At 49.1% G+C, this 18,319-nt stretch overlaps 4 protein-coding genes across 4 annotated transcripts; all 4 read right to left on the bottom strand.

The window, feature by feature from the left end:
- Positions 1-3,207: 3,207 nt before the first annotated feature.
- On the bottom strand, positions 3,208-6,098 carry CTHT_0071730 (deacetylase-like protein; the record flags this gene model as incomplete). Its single annotated transcript, XM_006697375.1, has 5 exons — positions 3,208-3,217; positions 3,350-3,475; positions 3,558-3,585; positions 3,809-4,759; positions 5,759-6,098. 5 exons carry the CDS (start codon positions 6,096-6,098, stop codon positions 3,208-3,210), a joined length of 1,455 nt encoding a protein of 484 aa, XP_006697438.1.
- Positions 6,099-8,256: 2,158 nt separating this feature from the next.
- On the bottom strand, positions 8,257-11,060 carry CTHT_0071720 (uncharacterized protein; the record flags this gene model as incomplete). Its single annotated transcript, XM_006697374.1, has 3 exons — positions 8,257-10,223; positions 10,550-10,578; positions 10,858-11,060. 3 exons carry the CDS (start codon positions 11,058-11,060, stop codon positions 8,257-8,259), a joined length of 2,199 nt encoding a protein of 732 aa, XP_006697437.1.
- A 1,127-nt stretch (positions 11,061-12,187) lies between these two features.
- Positions 12,188-13,798, bottom strand: CTHT_0071710 (GTP-binding protein 1-like protein; the record flags this gene model as incomplete). Its single annotated transcript, XM_006697373.1, has 1 exon — positions 12,188-13,798. The coding sequence occupies one exon, from the start codon at positions 13,796-13,798 to the stop codon at positions 12,188-12,190; it is 1,611 nt and encodes a 536-aa protein (XP_006697436.1).
- Positions 13,799-14,939: 1,141 nt separating this feature from the next.
- On the bottom strand, positions 14,940-16,664 carry CTHT_0071700 (uncharacterized protein; the record flags this gene model as incomplete). Its single annotated transcript, XM_006697372.1, has 3 exons — positions 14,940-15,049; positions 15,112-15,951; positions 16,016-16,664. The coding sequence occupies 3 exons, from the start codon at positions 16,662-16,664 to the stop codon at positions 14,940-14,942; spliced, it is 1,599 nt and encodes a 532-aa protein (XP_006697435.1).
- Between the last annotated feature and the right edge of the window lie 1,655 nt (positions 16,665-18,319).

Here is an 18,319-nt window from a genome sequence, read left to right as displayed (position 1 = left end):
TGCCCCAGGAGGGCGTGTGAAACTTATTTTGTAGTTTGTACGAAAAAAGAGTAGATGGGGGATCCTGCTTGTCTGCAAAATATGTTGGACGCTATAGGGGGCCAACCTAAACAATACCCTCAGGTAATGATACGCCAGTCCCCTTCCCATTTTCCTCTCGAACTAGCATAATTGGGTTTCAACACACGATGTCATATCCAGTTGCATGGTAAATTCAACGCTGATAACGATTGCTGGTGATCTGGCAAATGGGATTGGAATGATGGGCAAGGACATACATATCTCCCGTCCTCCATATAGAACGAAGAATTTTGAATCGCTAAGAACTTAAGGGGATGGTGTATTTAAGTCAGCATATTCTACGATCACAATAAGCCCGCCAACCCTTACAAGCGAGTGGACTGAGTTTCCTCGCAAGTGTCGCGACCAACAATAACTCTATCTGGGAGAGTGGCTTCCGTGAAACTCACTGGTCGGAATAGAAGGGAGTTGTGACCCATCAAACTCGGATATCCGCCCCCAACAACTGAACATTGGAAAAGTGTTCCTCAACACCCAAGGATGTTGACTCTCAACAGTCTGTCCTGTTGAGGAAGAAGGAAGGGAAGCCACAAGAGTGCATGAGATGTATATCAATTCCAAGCAGGGCCATCTGGCCCAAGAAACTCTCCAGTCAGCCATACAAACAGTTGCTTACCAACTGGTGATCACAACGGCCACTTTAATTGTGTGAGAACTCCTATCTCTCAGTCCATCAGCCTGGCAACCATCGAACCCGTCTCAGGAGGTCTGTCTGGATCATTACACGAAGTCTTTCACCATCGTTACTACATAGCATTAGATGGATAAGGAAGAAAGAAATCACCGCAATTTAGCATTGATTAATAGCAAGTTTGCAGAATAGCCACCTGTTGTATTAAGACGCAATGAACCTAAGTACTTAACGGTTCCATTATATGATTCTAATGCAAACAGCCAAGGAAGGGGTATCTTACTTTTACGTTAACTGGACGGTTCAGGCGTTGAAGATACAATGGTAACTAGGACATTCAATCCAACCCTAGTAGAAAGAAGAATAACAATACCCAACCATTCTATTTCCCTGTCCTGTAGCAGTAGGCCATTATGGCAGCTAACTCAGCCTTACAAAGACCCCCAACGCAACGTACTTAGTCTTGATCCGTCGCAAAAGCGGGAACAAATGCCCTTATATCACCCGATCTCGGCACTTAGGCAATCAAGGTGGCTCGCCCTCAATGCAACATTATCTTTTCCCATGAGTGGTAGACTTTTTGTCATCGGGTCCTTCGGATCATTCCAATTGCTTTAATCTAAACCTCAATATTGGAGCAACTAGGTATCATCCTAACGTCATTGTGATTAATGAACAACTAAAAGCCTTTCACTATCTACTCTTAGCAGTTAGGGGGAAAAAGGACCACCCAACCCTGCCCTAGTTCATCCAGTTATCTAGCACTACTAATGTGTCTGACTCTAGTGTCTTACGTATCCTTCGGCGATGCCTCAGACGTGACCAGCAGCGGGGCTACATCAATGAAAGTCAACCAAGAAGTTCTGAAGGCGGCTGTAAGTTGGTGGAGAACCAAGTGATGTATAATATCGATGAATACCATGCTCTAGGTTGCGTGGTTGTTGAGTGATAAGTCTCCGTATTAACGGCTGTGCCAAAACGGATCGTCTGCACGTCACCCATGCAGATGAGAATTGTTGCAATTCCAAAATAGGGTCTAACCATACATCGAACTGGTTGCTCATTTGGTAGGCCACAGTAGCACTCGCGTAGAGTTCGACCGAAATCTGGTTTAAGCAGCTGATGTTTGGATCCATGGAAACATAGAGGGGATCTCGGATACCTTCCTGGTCTCTTCCATGGTAGCGAACGACAATATTTGCTTTCACCATCGAACTGTAACGATTTTCTTCAAGCAAGGCACATGCTGGTGAGAGGTGAGTCGCATACTCTTACGTTTTGTCCCGCTCGGGAACACCTCAAAAAGCAGAAATCGGCGGTCGTGGCGTACCTCCTAGGGCCCAATATGAGCTGACTAGAGAGACATACCACGAAGCCCTTTTGATAGAATACACAGATAGTTGCCATTGTGTAAGTTCCTCAGATCAATTCTTCCACAGTAGCGAGACTCTGATTTCTGTGATGTTCATGCTGGTTCTGAGATTCTCCCTCTCGTGGCGGCATCGATTGTGCATAAAGGAGTCAACTTTTGTATCATCGAGACTGGCAAGACCTTTCAGACTCCATAGGCTGGAGGCACAGGAACACTTCGACGCAATGCCATAGAACTCTCGGAATTATTTTAGCGGAATCCAGACATACTTATTACATTACCCGAGTCCGCTTTAAGTGTTGGTTGGGGAATTTTGTAGTAAGGCATCCTTGGGAGATTACATCCGGGATCAACAACGGTATGGGCTTTATACCTTAAACTACTAAACGGCCAATTTTGTTTCCGGTGGTTTGCTTCATCACTGGTTCCAGAGCACTACGAAGTGTCTCAGATACTCAGCGAGCTACGATTCTGGTATTACCTCCAACAAAGGAACTCTCTTTATTACTATTTTTTGATCATCCTTACCTCTACGATCACTTGTGTTCAGTTCTTGTTCTAAACTCGCTAATTAACAATCTAACTTCTGAGTTCCTTCATGGAATGTGAGGTAGGTATATCTTCAACAACTCATAACCGTCTACTGCGCAGTTGACCAATACCAGCCTAGGCTCCTCCGCTACGGATGCTATATCTAATACTATCATGATAACTAGCTCGGTTCGATAGATATAGTACACACTGTCTACCTTAGGTTTTCCACCCGCACTGGTTAGACGCTTAGCCGTACAAAGTACTCAACGATACCAAATAAAAAGCAGTTATCTACAAGACTTCAAAATTACTCGAGATTGAAACCGGTGTTGGATATACCCTTGTGACACTCCACATCTCAAGGTGTTCGTGGTCATACATGGAAGGTATCCGTACTTCTTTTCTAGACACAAAGAAGCCCTACATGTGCTTAAGAGTGCACGGTGATGGGGAACGCATGGAATATACGGAAAATGTAAAGCCTCCGTCCATTCAACCTCCACTTCGAACCTTTCGGCTCAAACTGCCACAAAAGTGCCACCTGGTGAGGAGAAGCCAAAACTCGGTTCAAAGTCGAACAAAAGAAGCATTAGGCGTGTCTGTAGGTTGTGATAAAGACACAGATTTCCTGACCAAGTGGGAAAAGGCGAGAATCGATTGGCCAGGAACCGCGGAGTCTGGCTCTCAGCGATTATGGTTGATCATTAAACAGCCCTGGCATATGCACTAACCTGACAATATCAGAGATTTTGACGATTAACAGGTAGTTGCAAATGTTGCTGGAGCCCTGAGTGGGTTTATGCTCCACAAAGCCCATGCCAGAGTGTCCAGAAATGCCAAGAAGAAGCCAGACATAACTGCGAGGACATCAGCATGCAAGTAGCCGCTTGGATCAATGATACATTGTACATTATACAGTCTACCGTGCTCCTAACCCACAGAAACTCGCAGGCGTTGTTCAACGCTCCTGTCACTCAGATTGGGAAACGACTAATGTTTGACCAAAAGCAAAAATCCAACATCAACAAGTACGGCTAGGAACCAAGATAGGGGGAAGACATCAAAAAACCCGGTGCGTTTAAATTGTCCCCCGTACCAATGGAGACAGGGCTTATGACGTGAACCTTCGGACTTGGCTGACGGGGATATGGGTCGCGCTGGGACTGTGGTTGGTGGTTTTTGTGGTGAACTTGGCCTAGGTTTTGCGTCGTCGTCGTCGTCGTCGTCGTCGTTGTTGTTGTTGTTGTTGTTGTTGTTGTTGTTGTTGTTGTTGTTGTTGTTCGTCTGAGCGGGTTTCACGGGATGATTACTATCGGAAACTGGCCGATACCAGTTCTCAGGAGGGTCGCCCAGACATTCCCTAACTGTCACGGCCTTGTATCCGCTTTGTTTTATCTTGTCGAGCATGAAGGGCACCAGCGCCGTAGCCGTCTGCTCCAAGACATCGTGACAGAGAACGATGAAGGACTGCTTTGATGGAGGCCCCGAGTCCAGCGCGCTTGAGAAAACAGCCTTGGATGCCTCGATGGCCCCGGGGGCGTTGTACAAGTAATCCTTGGTATCGAGATCGTAGTTAACCACGCGGTAACCCATGCTCTCCATTTGATTGATACACTCATCCCAACAGTAGCCATACGGGGGCCGAAGATAGGTTGGCGTCTTGCCGATGGCATTTCCAACCACCTGCTCGAGCTGCCTGATCTGATTTTGTCGTGTAGGCAAGTCGATCTCCATGAGGTTGGCATGGGACCATGTATGCGATCCGACTTGGTGACCAGATTCTGCCATCCGCTTCAGGATGCCAATCCACTCTTGTGAAGGATCATCAAGTCGCGAAAAGTTCTCGCCATTGATGAAGAAAGTTGCCTTCGCTTTGTACTTGTCCAAGTAGTTTAAGATCAGGGATGTAAATTTGTATGGCCCATCGTCGAAAGTCAGGGCCACAAGACCTGGGACAGTGCAATGCTCGTACATGAAGCCACGCCGAACGACATCTCGTGACGAGGTATTGGAAAAGTTGGCAGGCGACAAGGAGATGGTTCGACGAACAAGCAGTGACCCAAGCAGAAGGACACGGAGGCGGCCCGGGGTCATGGTGCTTTGGCGTTCCAGGTGAATGGCCGACTGTAAAAATGACTCAACTTATACAAGAACCGAGCACTGCAAAGGTAATGGCAATGTCTAAAGACATATAGTGTGCTCAGATAACTTAAGGGCAGAATGGGCATCGGTGATGCTAAAAACGGGCTAGAGACATCTGGGTCTAAGAACTCTGTAGACATTCTCTTGTCTCAAGAAGGAACCCCTGTGGACAGATGCGACTTGTTCATCCTTGGCACATCTCTCAGGAAGGATCAACTCAAAAGCCTTATCTCCATGTTGACTGGACAGCAAGTGAGGTGTGAGTGTGAGAAAGGCCTTGCCCATGTGGGATGAAAATGGCATTGAGAACCCCGGAACACTGCTGCATGATACAAATATGGCAGGAGGGACCTATCAACAGTGGCAGCCACGGTTTAGCTCCAGGTAGCTCTGAACTGGTTAAACAGGTCTTAAGGACTCGGATTACAATGAGATTACCTAATCTGCCTAGCGGGATGTCACAGGCACCAGTACATGGCGATGAGACAGAAAAACGCGCAGGTCGGCATGATAGAACAGAACTGATAACCACCATTACCATGGCCTTTGTGTCACGGAACGCCCCGAACCTGTTTTCGTTTAGTATGTGGATAACATTGGAGGGAGTAGCATCAAGCTGTGCCATGAATCATTTGATGCTATAACCTCTTTGCCAAAGGAATGTACCAGTTGCAGCAACGCTGAGAACTGCCCATTGGAGTTTCAGCTCAATAACGGACCATATCCACAAACAACCAATGGGGGGAGCTTGCTTCATCACAGCCATGTATCCATACATATTAGTTATGTGAATCAAGTAGCAGCCTGCGCAGACGCTTGTGAAAAAGAATATAGCTTGGCGAAGGGGTTCTTGGAGTCGTCGAGGTAGGCCAGGGACAAAAGAGGTGCTCGATGGATGGGGGTGAAGAACGTAGACAAGCACGCCGAAGACTGAAAGGAGGGAAAACACAATTAGCCAGGGGGGTCGTGAGGATTTAGGAAAAAACTCAGGAACTCACCTAGTAGAGCCTGAGCCGCTCTGATGCAAACGGTGGACCAGACAATCCTGTTAATGGAATACTGGTGATGAACCAGGACGTCTAGGGTAAAGTGCAGCATGGACAAGCTTAGGGACCAGAGCAGCGTGTCCATCACACGTTCGACACCAGGAGGAAGTTTGAGGTCATTATCTTCAACGTTTTCTTTCTCTTTCGCTAGCGCGTCTTCTCTCTGCTTTGCCTTATCCCAAAGGCCCCTCTCCTCGGCGATTTGCAAAAGCGTCTTGCCTGTCGGCCCCGATCTGTCAGGTTGCTTGAGCTCGATTTTGATCGAGCCATCCTCCTTGCGCTTTCTGGCCATGATGACGGTTGTGGACTTCGTGGGTTTGTGGGAGCTATCGGGTTGAACTCACAGAAACTGTGAACAGGTATAGGAAGAAGAGATGAGATTTTTTTAGTAAGAATAGCCTTTGTGTATGCTCTGAACTGTAGACAAACAGTTACTATGACAGAATATTGGGAGGAATGGGGGCTGCAGTTGCTGGGTCAATATGTAAATAAGTTAGGGTCTAGAGCCCCACCGATCCTGCCAGGGCTGACGTCACCGGATAGTACCATCAAGTTAGCACAGAAAGAGCTCAAGTAGATAATCGGGCGGACAGAAGTCAAAGTAATCCAAGAATAGCAGTGAAAGATGGCAATGTGTATTTAATCCCAATACTACAAATTTTGAGCAGGTAGCACGAGTTTAGCTTGCTCAAGTATGAGTCTTCCGGCGAGCAATATACTACTCTCTACTTGTGCGCATGCGTGCATTGATATCCCTGTCAAGAGCCTGTGTGACACTCCGCTTAATAATACACGGCAGTGCACCCATCAGGAGTGCTGTTGTGTAACGTCCCCACCCCCGATGTCATGTGACAACTTTGCATCTTGCGACTTCGAGTGCCGTAGAGCAGGGTCACATCGAATGTCTTTCAACTTCCCTTTCTGTGAACCGATCGTTTGAAAGCCATCGTCTGGCTGATCCATCTTCGCTCACTCTCACCAAACAAACAGGCTACTACTCAGGCTCTTTACTCTTTGCTTATTTGCTCTATTTAGCAAACAAACCTGACAAACAGGACAAAGTCTCACTGCTTTGGCTGTGCCACCTTCACTTCTGGCTGCATCCACAGCTTATCACAGCTCCATACTGTGCTTGAAGCTCGGTGACAACGTCATCACACTTTGTATCTTTGCATCAAGGCCATATATTGGTACAAGACGCCTTCCGTGACAAGGTGGGGGCCTTGGGTCCTGCCAGCTCTTCAGCTCCTCAGGAGTTGGCCAATTAATCAGCCAAACTTGCTAAATATCGCGGCCAGATCAGCGTGTATCCATTGTCTTGAGGGCCTGCATGCTCAAAGATACTAATCCTCCCACAAGCCTGTGCTCTAACTTCAAACAAACCCACAAATGGCTTGGCTGACCACTGCCGGAGTGCTGGCGGTTGTGATACCCTCTCTATATATTTACACTTCGTTGGTGGTGTCAGCGCGGTTTCCCATGCTTCGCAACAAGCGCATCTGCTTGCTGATTGCGCACCCAGACGATGAAGCCATGTTCTTTTCGCCCACAGTTCAAGCATTGGCACATCCCGATACGGGGAATCATGTCAAAATATTGTGTCTAAGCAGTGGTAAGGATTCTCTTTCCTTTCTTGTCTCAAGGAATACAGCTTTCATCCCTAACACATTCCATAGGCAACGCAGAAGGGTTAGGCGAAACACGCAAGAAAGAACTTGCAAAATCCGGAGTTATTCTCGGTCTGCGGAAACCTGAGGATGTGCTGGTGATCGATCGCCCCGATCAATTTCCTGATAGTATGACAAAAACTTGGGATAGCCAGCAGATCGCCGCACTCCTAAGAACAGCCTTTGTTCCTGAGCAGCCACGCTCTCACAGTCTGTCCGATAGCAGCGCTTCAGTTGTCAGTGTTGATGTCCTCATTACCTTTGACGCCGGTGGTGTTTCGTCTCATCCGAACCACATTTCGCTATATCATGGTGCGAGGGCATTCGTCGACTCCCTGATTTCTGGCAAACCTGGCTGGTCTCCGCCGGTTGATCTATACACCCTGACAACCATTTCGCTCCTGCGAAAATATGCTGCCTTCTTAGACCTTCCGGCTACCCTGCTCAGCTGGGCACTTAGTGCAGAAAAAAAGGACAAGGAACATCCAGGAAGGCTAGTGTTCTTGAATGGCTTAGCAGGGCATGGTGGGGTGATGACCGCATGGAAAGCCATGACTTCAGCCCACAAGAGTCAAATGGTATGGTTTAGGTATGGCTGGATCACGCTGAGCCGGTATATGTACATCAATGACTTGAGATTAGTCAAGAGCCGGGGACAATGACCCTTCGCTGCTCATGAAAGCCATAGAATATTAAATTGGCAAGGGACTGCAATGTTTTGTTGATTTTGAGTTTCCGAGATGACACTGATGATTGTCTGTTCGCAATCACCAACACATAGTTTCAGTGAAACTCTCGTTGGACAAGAACCCATGACGGCTTTTCAGCCGTCAAGAACCCATGCAGACTCAAATGCGGCGCCGGCCCAAGCCGTGTTTCTTCAATTGTTTTGACCTTGAGCTTCTTTTTCTTCCCTCCGATCCTCACATCTCCCGTCGTTGCAGGTCTCTGCACGAATTTCATTTTGGCCCATTCTAGCCTCCTTATCGGCTGTGCATAGTGCAGCTCTATTATCCCAGTTTTGATAGGGTATTTGATATTGGCAGGTAGCAAATCTCGAAATGCTTCAATGAACTGTGGCACGCCTCGCACCGTTGCATGCTCTGCTGTTCGTCCACGACACACTACTTTGAGCAAATCCCGACATATTTTTTGCATGTGGTAGAGCGCTGCATGCTTGCGTGCCCGCGCACGGCGCCAGGTTAGTTGAGTCTTGGCTACGTCAATACCCAACGCCATGCTGACCGCATGCTTGCTGAATGAAAGCTCAAGCTTCGTCAGGATGTGGCGGTACATAGGCTCCAATTCAAGCATGATGTCAAGAGCTTCGGCAGCACGTCCCTGACCAACCAGACTTTTGGCTAGCAGTTGGTATTGATAGAGGCCGGGACGAACATTGTATGGGTCAGCCGTCATGGTGTTCCAAACCATCTGGACGGAATTTGGGTGAATAGATTTGGAATAGCGGAACTGGCGGCCAACAATCTTCCACTCCCTCGCCACGGGCTTGGTATTGAGAATATATGCCCATTCCAGCAAGGCGAACCAGATCTTTTTCGTAATCGGAATGTTGTAGCATCGCGAGACAACATCCACCACCTGCAAAGCGGTTGCGAATTCGGAGTTGAGACAATAGCTGGTCACTATTGCTTCCAACAGCCGTGTTGTTGGTCGCAAAGGAGAATCTGGAGCATAAGCAATTGCTTGCCCAGTTACCTGGGCTTGACAGCCTGAGCGCCTGCGGACATCAACTCCCCAATACCGCTTTAGAATCAGCTGCTGGATGCTTTGGAGCGATCCGCTACGCGCCCAGGCAACCATAAGGGCACAGAGCACGCGCTCCTCTACGATATAACACTTCCTCACTGCGTGCTTGTACAAACGGAAAGGAGGAATGTGCTTTCTCAGTATCCTAGCCAGAGGCTCTGCATGATCGAGCGAGTTGCGGTTATGGCCGAAATAGTGGCGCTGGCGCTTGATTCTATTATGCCCAAGGATCCTTAGATACTGGCGTTGCTTTGTGCCCAGGATCCACAGCTTCTGCATATGTAAATTGATGGGTCGCACGAGAAATCGGGCAAGGTCATGTTGCGTATACAGCGGGTCCGTCAGAAAACGAGCTCTAATGAGCTCATAGATCCCATTTGGGTCTATATCTCGGTAACCAGTAGCGCTCATCATCGCCCAGATGGTCTGCATGGCTTTCAAGTCGCAGGCAGCTCCAGCACATCGTAATAAGGTCACGTAGTCGGAAAGAACTAGATGCTTGCCTGATTCTAGTCTCATCTGGCAAGCAGCCAGGGCCTGGGAAAGCAGGTGAACGTAACGTTTCCTCACGCCCCAAACGTCAATTTCATTCCCAAGGGGAGTACGCTGCCACATCCCGGGCTCCACATTGATGTCATCGAGGGGGTCCAATTCCTTACTGAAAGACTCTATAGGGTCGAGAGATCGCAGAAGTTCCGAGAAAGAGGTATCTGGAAGCTGTACAAGGGCATCCATTGACAGCTTCTCGAGGTCTTCGGCTTTGCGGCTGGCCCGGACAATGTCGGTCAGGTAAAGAAGCCTTCTCACAGGATGCTTCAAAGCCTCTGTTAATTGCAGACCATGCTTAGCGTGTCGTTGAGCAAGGTGTGGACCGGTATCTAGACTGTTGTAGGAGGAGGGCGGTATCAGGTTGTCGTTTGTTGATAACTGTTGGGAGTCGGCGAAGGAAAGCCCCGGGACAAAACCTAACGACCTGGCTCCTGCTATTGTTTTCGATAAAGATCGTAGCAGTTCCAATTCATCTGAACCTAGAAGCCGAATGGAACTGCCTCCTCCGCGGAAACCCAAACTTTCTCCTAATTGTTCGAAATCAGGTTCTTTCTTGTAAGGACTTCTGTCGAGAGCCTGCTGGATAGATCGACTCTGTCTGAATTGAATCAGAGACATCACGTAACGCCTTCGTAACAGCGCAGTGGCGCTACAGGACGAGAAGAAAGCTGAGGCCATCGCTGAAACTAAGGAACCAGATATTAATCATTTCTGCCGCTTTAAATCTTCTCTGGAAGAGACATTTAATCTCACTGCTCACCTTCCTGTTCTACAGTCAAACTCAGTTGTCTGCATGTGCTGTGTGAATGTTAGCGATTCTGGGACTAGTGACTTGTCTCCGCTGGGTGGGGTTGGGGATCATTGCTTCTCGAATGGGAGGGCAGGTCGATCTGGGCGTCGCAGAACTCATCCTCTTGTGATCGTTGCGGCTGTTGGCTGCTTGGAAGGCGGTGAAGAATGGCAGAACCTTGACGTAGGAGGGAGCAAGAGCAGCATTAGGGTCTGTGCTCGTGCTCGCAGAGCATAGACACCAAGACCTGCGCTTCATTACAGAACGGCTAATCTTACAAACCAACCCATAGCAACAACTCAGAGAGACGGATCATTTCACTACGAGAATTTTCCGTACAGTCGGTTGCCTCAACACAATGGCCGAAGTCAGGGATGATGGAGCTGGGGTTTCTGAACCCCTTGATTTGGTTCGCTTGCTCCTGGATGAGGTGGTTTGTGTGAAGCTCAGAGGGGATCGAGAGCTCAAAGGCCGCCTTCATGTAAGCCCGCAGCCCCACCTTCCTCCATTCGGTTTACTGACTCTTTTCCCCCAGGCATATGACAGCCATTGCAACCTAGTGCTTGGGGATGTAGAGGAGACAATCTATGTGGTCGATGATGAAGATGAGAATGAAGTGAAGGTAAATGGCAGGTCTGACTTCCTTGAACACCCCAAGTACTGACACACCCTAAGACGATCAGCAGGAAATCCGAGATGCTCTTTGTGAGAGGTATGCCTTACAAAGATTTGGATGATACCGCCATAATCCAACTGACACCCTCCAGGCGATAGCGTTGTTCTCATCTCACCTCATACTCGGTCATACTGATCTCTTTGCAGGCTGGTTGGGGCCCTTTTTGCGATATCACATCTGCCGTCAGAGGTGTGCCAATGGTGGAGAGTGTTTTGCTCCTGCCACAATTAAACACTTCACTGGGCTCTGCACCAGAACATGCATCTCAAGCACTAATTGAGGATGAATAATAGAGGCTATTCATAGTACCATAACTCCTACTAACACGCATTCTTCTATCCTCGAGCGGCAACTTAATACAAATATGAGCAAAATGTATGGACTCGTACAATCAAGTCCCCATCATCATCCTAAAACTCACACTTTCACCCATTCAATCTGTCTTCACCTTCCGCCTGAAATTCTTCAACGGATTGCTCGAACGCCAAACATGCCGAGAAAAAAAACGGAGAAGAAACAAGAACTACTTGTCCCTATCCGATAAACCAGCTCCAACGTCATCGCTTAACGTTTCAATATGTCCCCGTGACCGAGTCCTTTTTCTCTCCGTGATTGCCACATTCAATTTCTCCACCTCCAGCACCGGTCTCGGGCTGCTTGGGCATCAGTGGTTTCGAGGGGTCATAACCAACACTTTTTACAATGCCTAGACCTTTAGTTCTCCCCTCCCTGAACAACAAACGGTCACCGGGCTGCAAATATTCGGGTCGTTGTATAAACCGAAATGCTACAGTTGCCCTGTCTCCTGTCCGTATGAAGGGGCGATCAACATCGATGATTGCACATGTTTGGGACACCGGCCCAACATGCAACATGGCTTGGTACTTCGTTTTGATTGTTGTCGCATGAGACAAGATGAGTACTATCAATGGTCAGTATGCTCGTCTTATGTCGAACAGGATACATGGCAAGATACTACCTTCAGCAACAAATTCCCGGTACACCTTGGGTGGGGGTCCGTCCGACTTGGGCAAGACCACCATCCCTTTGCGAACATCCTTCCTTCGGACTCTCCTCAGGGCAAATGAAGCAGACTGGCCGGCAGACGCAGCAGGAACCCCTATTCTCTTCCTCTCAATGGAACGGATCGAGGTTTGGATGAAACGACCTAGGGAATCTGGTCCAATCTGAACCTCATCACCTGCATGGATTACACCGGACTTGACGATACCACTGACCACCGTGCCCACATGAGGGACACTGAAAGTATCGTTGACGTGAAACTCAAACGGAGCATCGGTATCGTAGCGTCCGTGGTGCGGAAGGATGTTAAAGAATGTGCGAACTAGATCCAGGTTCTCCCCGGTGACATTTGACACCTGGAAGATAGGGCATATCCGTTGACTAACAAATTGCGTTGCTGTATTAATGCAATCCTCGTGATTCTTGATGAAAACAGGGATTTTTCTGGCGCCGGGACTCTTCAAGATGCGTGTGATTTGCGTGATGGTTTGCTCCAGAATCTGCGGAGGGCAGATATCAATCTTGGTGATGACCACCATCACTGGCACGTTTAAAGCGAGGGCGATCCCCAAATGTTCCTTGCTCATGCCGATTAGACCGTTATTGGCTGCCACCATTAACAAACAGTAGTTCGGACTGCTGGACAACATGCCAAACACCGTGGTGCGAAGGTAGCGTTCGTGCCCGGCCAAGTCAGTAAAAGTGATCACTTTGGCACTGCGCTTCCCGATTTCCTCCCACGACAGCTTACGGCCTGGTGTGTCAGACACGATAACCTGGCCAGTGGTGTCAAAGCCCATAATTTCCATGCCGACCGAAGACGTGCGCCCAGTCTCAATTTCGTGCTTGTGCCTGAAGAGGTTTAGCCGCGCCTTTCCCCTCCCATCGTCGAGATCTCCCTTGACGAGAACACCAAGCATGGAACTCTTGCCAGCATCGACATTGCCCACTACAGCTATTCTTGTTTCAATCACCTCCTCGACCTTCGCTGGAACTCTCCGTATCAAAACTTTTCCACTGCAGTCACCGTCCTTCGTCGGTACACCATCCAGCTTACCGCCCACATTCTTGGTTAACAAAAGCTGGGTATCAGCCCGAACCTTTTTGGCAGCTTCGACCAGTCGTTTGTATGCCACATCAAACTCGTCCCGCGTTAATTTCATGCTTTCGCCGTTATTCTCGAATCCAATTTCAAAGACAGTTTCGCCATGTCCTTCCTCGATACGCTCCTTTATAATCTCCGAGAGCTTCTGAAGAGTAACATTGTCAGGGGTGAGTAACAGCTCTCGTAACCTGACCCGCGGAACTGGGTCTGAAAGGTCAAGACTGTTAAGGATGTCGTCCAATTCCTCGTGATGGTCAAAACCGGTTTGCATGTTTTTAGCAGCCGCCTTGGCTGTGTGTTTCGAACCTGGATAGCGCAGAGCCTGTTGCTTTTCGACATACTCAGCAAAGTCGCTTAGAGCGGCTTCTCCTTTCCGCCTTTCATGCGGTAATGGCTTGTTTGTTTTGGTTGTCATGGTCAAGGACTCTTAACGTCAAAGTACAAGGAGGAGCGCGAGGAAGCAAAGATGGGGCAAAGTGTTGAGTGAATGGCGCTTTCACCACACCATATGAGCTCACGGAAGTTCGGGGACAGCTGAGGACACAACGTATACCTTTCAGCCGATAGGCTAAGATAGATCGCTATGTCAAAAAATGCTGTGAAACTTGTAGAATCCAAAATAACTAAGGTACTTTATACATAGCGGAGCTGTTTGATGGTAGCCTGGCTCGCCGGATGAGTCGATGCGGTGGACATCTGTCGAGTCATCAAGTCCTCAGCTCCGGCCTCCAAGCCATCCAGAGAGCGCCACCGATCTTATCGATAAGTCCCACGTGGAGTCCCGATGCACGGGTTGTTTTGGTGCATCGCCCAGACCCCGGCTACCGGTTTCCAGGCCTTGTTAGCAAGACCCACTTCCCCACAAAACCACGGAGATGGATCATGCACGTTTTAGACATCCTCAACCATGCTTTTAACGTAGACCGAACTGCCATACCTTTAAGTTTGCAAGGACAGATCAAGTGTATATAATTCATGGGTACCTAGATATAGCATACGCTGCATACACCGTCAGCACATTTCAGCTTCACATCAGTCAGCAGGAGCCATCAAGGGGGCGTCCAACGTGGCCGACCGAGGCTGTAAAGTGACGCGATCAAAAAGTAGCTTTATAGCTACCTTCAAAGTTTGTTTTCATACCCATGTTCCATACTTCTCATGGGTAGTGTCATCCTCAAGTGGAGACTTAAGTGAAAGGCGAGCTGAGCCACAGCGTTGTTCTCCATTCCCCAAACCTGGAGACCCGGGGTCTTCGCTATCACACCCTATCAGTATCACCCATGCGCAATACACTCCATCAACGACATGATATTACATTCATCAATTATCAACCATGAAACTACCACCAATTGTGTCAACAATGTGAGACTAGTCAGTGGATTGTATTCAGGGGTATCATCTTGCAGCCTAAACGCCATCAAACAATAATGCATAGCCGCGAGGCCAAGCCCCTTGTCTCTTGAATAGGCAGCATCGACAATTCGCTCTGTGCAAATCATTAACTGTCTTTGCTGCTGCTGCTTCCTGCGCCACAGCCAAGACTCACGCAAGCACTTCTAAATGCCCGGGTCCACATGAAAGAGGCTCTTCACCTCACTCCATGGTGGGTTACCCGAGAATGACTGCTGTCTGCACTGCTCCGTGGAGTGCTGCTGTCGCTGCGTTGCTGTGAACGACGATCAGGGGGCTCTACTGTTTCGGCAATATTGTGGACACCCATTGCCATACCTTCACAGTATGCAGGAGGGCTGGGTGGCACATCCTGATAAATTGGAGGCGCTTCGTTGTCCCAGCTGATGCCGATTCCCGCTCTCTCTGTGAGGATGGTACCAAAGTGCATGCGTAAGATCCGACCAACTCCTGTGTGCGTCACTAAAGAGGGCCGGTTGACGGGTGCCCATTCCTGGGAAACCACCATCTCGATCATAAGCTGGTGTGTAACCTCGGTGCCATCTCGGCTCCGCGTGTCGCATGCGTACTTCGCACCTTTGGTTAAGCTGTAATCGAGCTCAAGTTCCACTAGGCTGTCCGTTGCGCTCGTGTAATTGCTCTTCCAACCAGAAAAGAGAGTCTTCTCGCCAATAACCCTGGTTTCAGCTCTGACGACGCCCTTTTTATTATTATGGCCATCATCAGAGCTGTCGGTCGCCCGCGGGCTATGTCTTCCGCATGCCGGCGCCACCGTCTTAATAGTCTCTTCCAGCTTCCACGTAAGCTTCTTGAGCTTCCAGTACTCGATAGTGTTGACCTTGCTATTGTGCTTGGCAATGCCATCAAGGCGAAGTGAAAGAGTGTTGCTGCCAATAGGATGGACCACGTGGGGGTAATGTGCGCTAGCCTTGATGTTGGTGGGAGGAAAGACACGGACCGAGTGGTGTGGCGTTTCCGATGTGGCAAGGCTGCGCTTGACATCCCATACCTTTTCTAGCTTGATCGGTGGAAGTGAAGAGCCTTTGCTCCTGGAATGAACTTCGGCCTTAAACTCATAAGCAATGGAAACCAGCGGTGTGTCCATGCTTGCAGGAAGATGACCTTCCAGGAGAACCGACACAGGGAACGTATGGATGCCTGTGAGTTATTTGCGATTAGCCTTGCATGCTAAAACTACGAGATCGTGACGCCAGCTACCTACCTTTAGTGAGCACCAATGGGTGAGGGAGTAGGTCCCACCTTTTGATCTCAGTGTATTGATTGGCGCATTCGGAGCAATGGCTTCCAAAAGGTTTTTTCTGTACAACATGGAGATTTAGAGTTGCAAAAAACAGATAGACTTCGAGAAAGTCCTCTTTGACGTCCAGATACAGCTGGCCAGAAACCAGTGCACCGCTGCTGGTCTCTGGTTCTCCATACATGACGGCTGGAGGGGACTCGAGCTCCCATGTCAACATTGCTGGCATGCTGACGTGGGACTCTTTATGCGACCGGCCAAAGTGCATGCTTGACAGAGAGATACGGTAGTGGTGATGGTGACCATGATCTTTGTGAGATTCTGACGAAAGGCTGCTTGCTCGGGAGTCGGCCATCTTCAAGCTGGGCGCTGCTGGCGGAGCACGAGTGTCGTCAGGAGTGGCGTTCTCGCTGTCGTCGTCTCCGCCGCCGCTGCCGCCTTCAAAGAACAACAGTGTGGATGTGAGTCGCTCAAGCGGCTTTCGGCTTCTTCGGGACCTGGATGACTTGAACGGCTGAGATGAAGCCGATTTTTGTGTCGGGTGGGGAATCTGGCTATCCAGCGAGGGAGAGGATATCGAGGACCGAAAGAAGTCCGCGACCCGATGTGGCATTTTTTTGTCTGGGCTTTCCACAGCGTTGTCAAAAACTTGGCGGGGAAAGAACTACCTGTTTCGAATGATCGACCACGCCACAATGATGCAAGCAATTCCGCTGCTGGGGGCGCTCCCCAGGTTCCGGGCTCGATCACTGCGCCAGACTTTGGACGAAAACGCTCCCGGACCTTGGGTGTTTCGTTTGAGGTGTTACCACGGACGCAGTCACAGAAACTGCCTGAGAGCTGCTTTCAACCTAAAAGAGAATCGTGGCTTGATGCCGCTGTTGTTTCTCGAAGGACGCGCTTCGGTGCTGACGTATTGGCAATGGATGCAAGGAGTAAATGATATTTGAATTGAGAGGCGTCCTCTTGCGGCCCTTGTTTAGCTGGTGAAGTGCAGGCCAAGTGATGTGTAAGTGACCTCCGATCTGATGGTGCCAGCTCACAGCCAAAGTGTGTAGTTGCAGTCGGTGTAGTGTGTCGGGTGAAAGTAGGCGCCGAGGAGCTCGAATTGCGGGGTTCGGCGCTCGTCGCGTAACACCTAAGATCCGAAGACTCGAACCGCTTTTGATACTTGGAGAACATCGAGAAAGCAGAACGCATCAATGGGAAGAGGCAGTGCCTTGTTAATTATTTCTTTGACATAAAGAACCAAGGGAATGGTTTTCATCATGTAATGGTATGGAGAGGGCACACGGAAAACTTTCTTGACTCCACCAGAATCCAGACTTGATCTGGATCTTGCTTCCCTTGTCCTGGTTCAATCCACCACCCTGGGCCCGCTAGGGCTGTCGTCCAACAGATCGCCTAACGGCCCTTCCAGTCGACGGCGGCGAAGTCTGGATGAAACCTGCAGTAGCGGCTTTGTTCTCGCATGCCCAGCCAACGGCACATCGTCCGCATGACACACCTCCCTACATAGCGTGCTTTGACTATGCTCTCTGGTGGTTTTCCAATCACCCGTGTCCGCGCACCTCAATGGGCCCAGCTACGCATGTATGTAAATACATGGGGACAAATCATAAGTTGCATTGTCGGAGGTATGCAGGCGAACAAATATACAGACACGTAGCAAGTAAACGTGACGAAGAACCAGGTACCTGAATCTTTACAAAGAGGTCCCTATGTCTAACTATCATCAGAAAGACAGCATCATTGCCCAGCATTGGCAAACATACGACTGAGGCGAGCAAGCAAAATGCGGCGAAAAGGCAGCATGTCCATATCGCGTACGTGGTCCAGTGGGCTCACTACAGATAAATTGGAAGACTACCTACTCACTTTACCTACGATCCACATTCTCGAGCCTGCCTTTTTTAGGTCTAGGTGGAGACACAGCACATTGCAAGGATGAAGTGTATTCAGCGTGTTATGTAGGAGTACTATGCAAGGCCATTGAAAAGCGAGCATTTCATCCAACAAGCAGGACGGTAGGGACGTTCTGCTTCCCTGAGAGGAGTATTGGCCACGGTACTAAAGCGGGGAGCAGAGGAGCAAAGAAAGGCGCCAGCCCAGAACATTCTGCTGGGTCACCTGGTCAGATTCGACATCCACCACTCTGCTCCACTCAGTATTGAGAACTGGCAAAAAATTTTCCCAGCTTTACACAGTACTGACTCCATAACTACACCGAGGCAGGAATGTCTGGTCCGTGTGCAACTTGTGGACTTG

Source organism: Thermochaetoides thermophila (assembly GCF_000221225.1).
Source record: "Thermochaetoides thermophila DSM 1495 unplaced genomic scaffold scf7180000011822, whole genome shotgun sequence".
NCBI lineage: Eukaryota > Fungi > Ascomycota > Sordariomycetes > Sordariales > Chaetomiaceae > Thermochaetoides > Thermochaetoides thermophila.
Note: the sequence above shows the minus strand (reverse complement) of the source record. Positions and strands in the feature narration are given on the sequence as shown.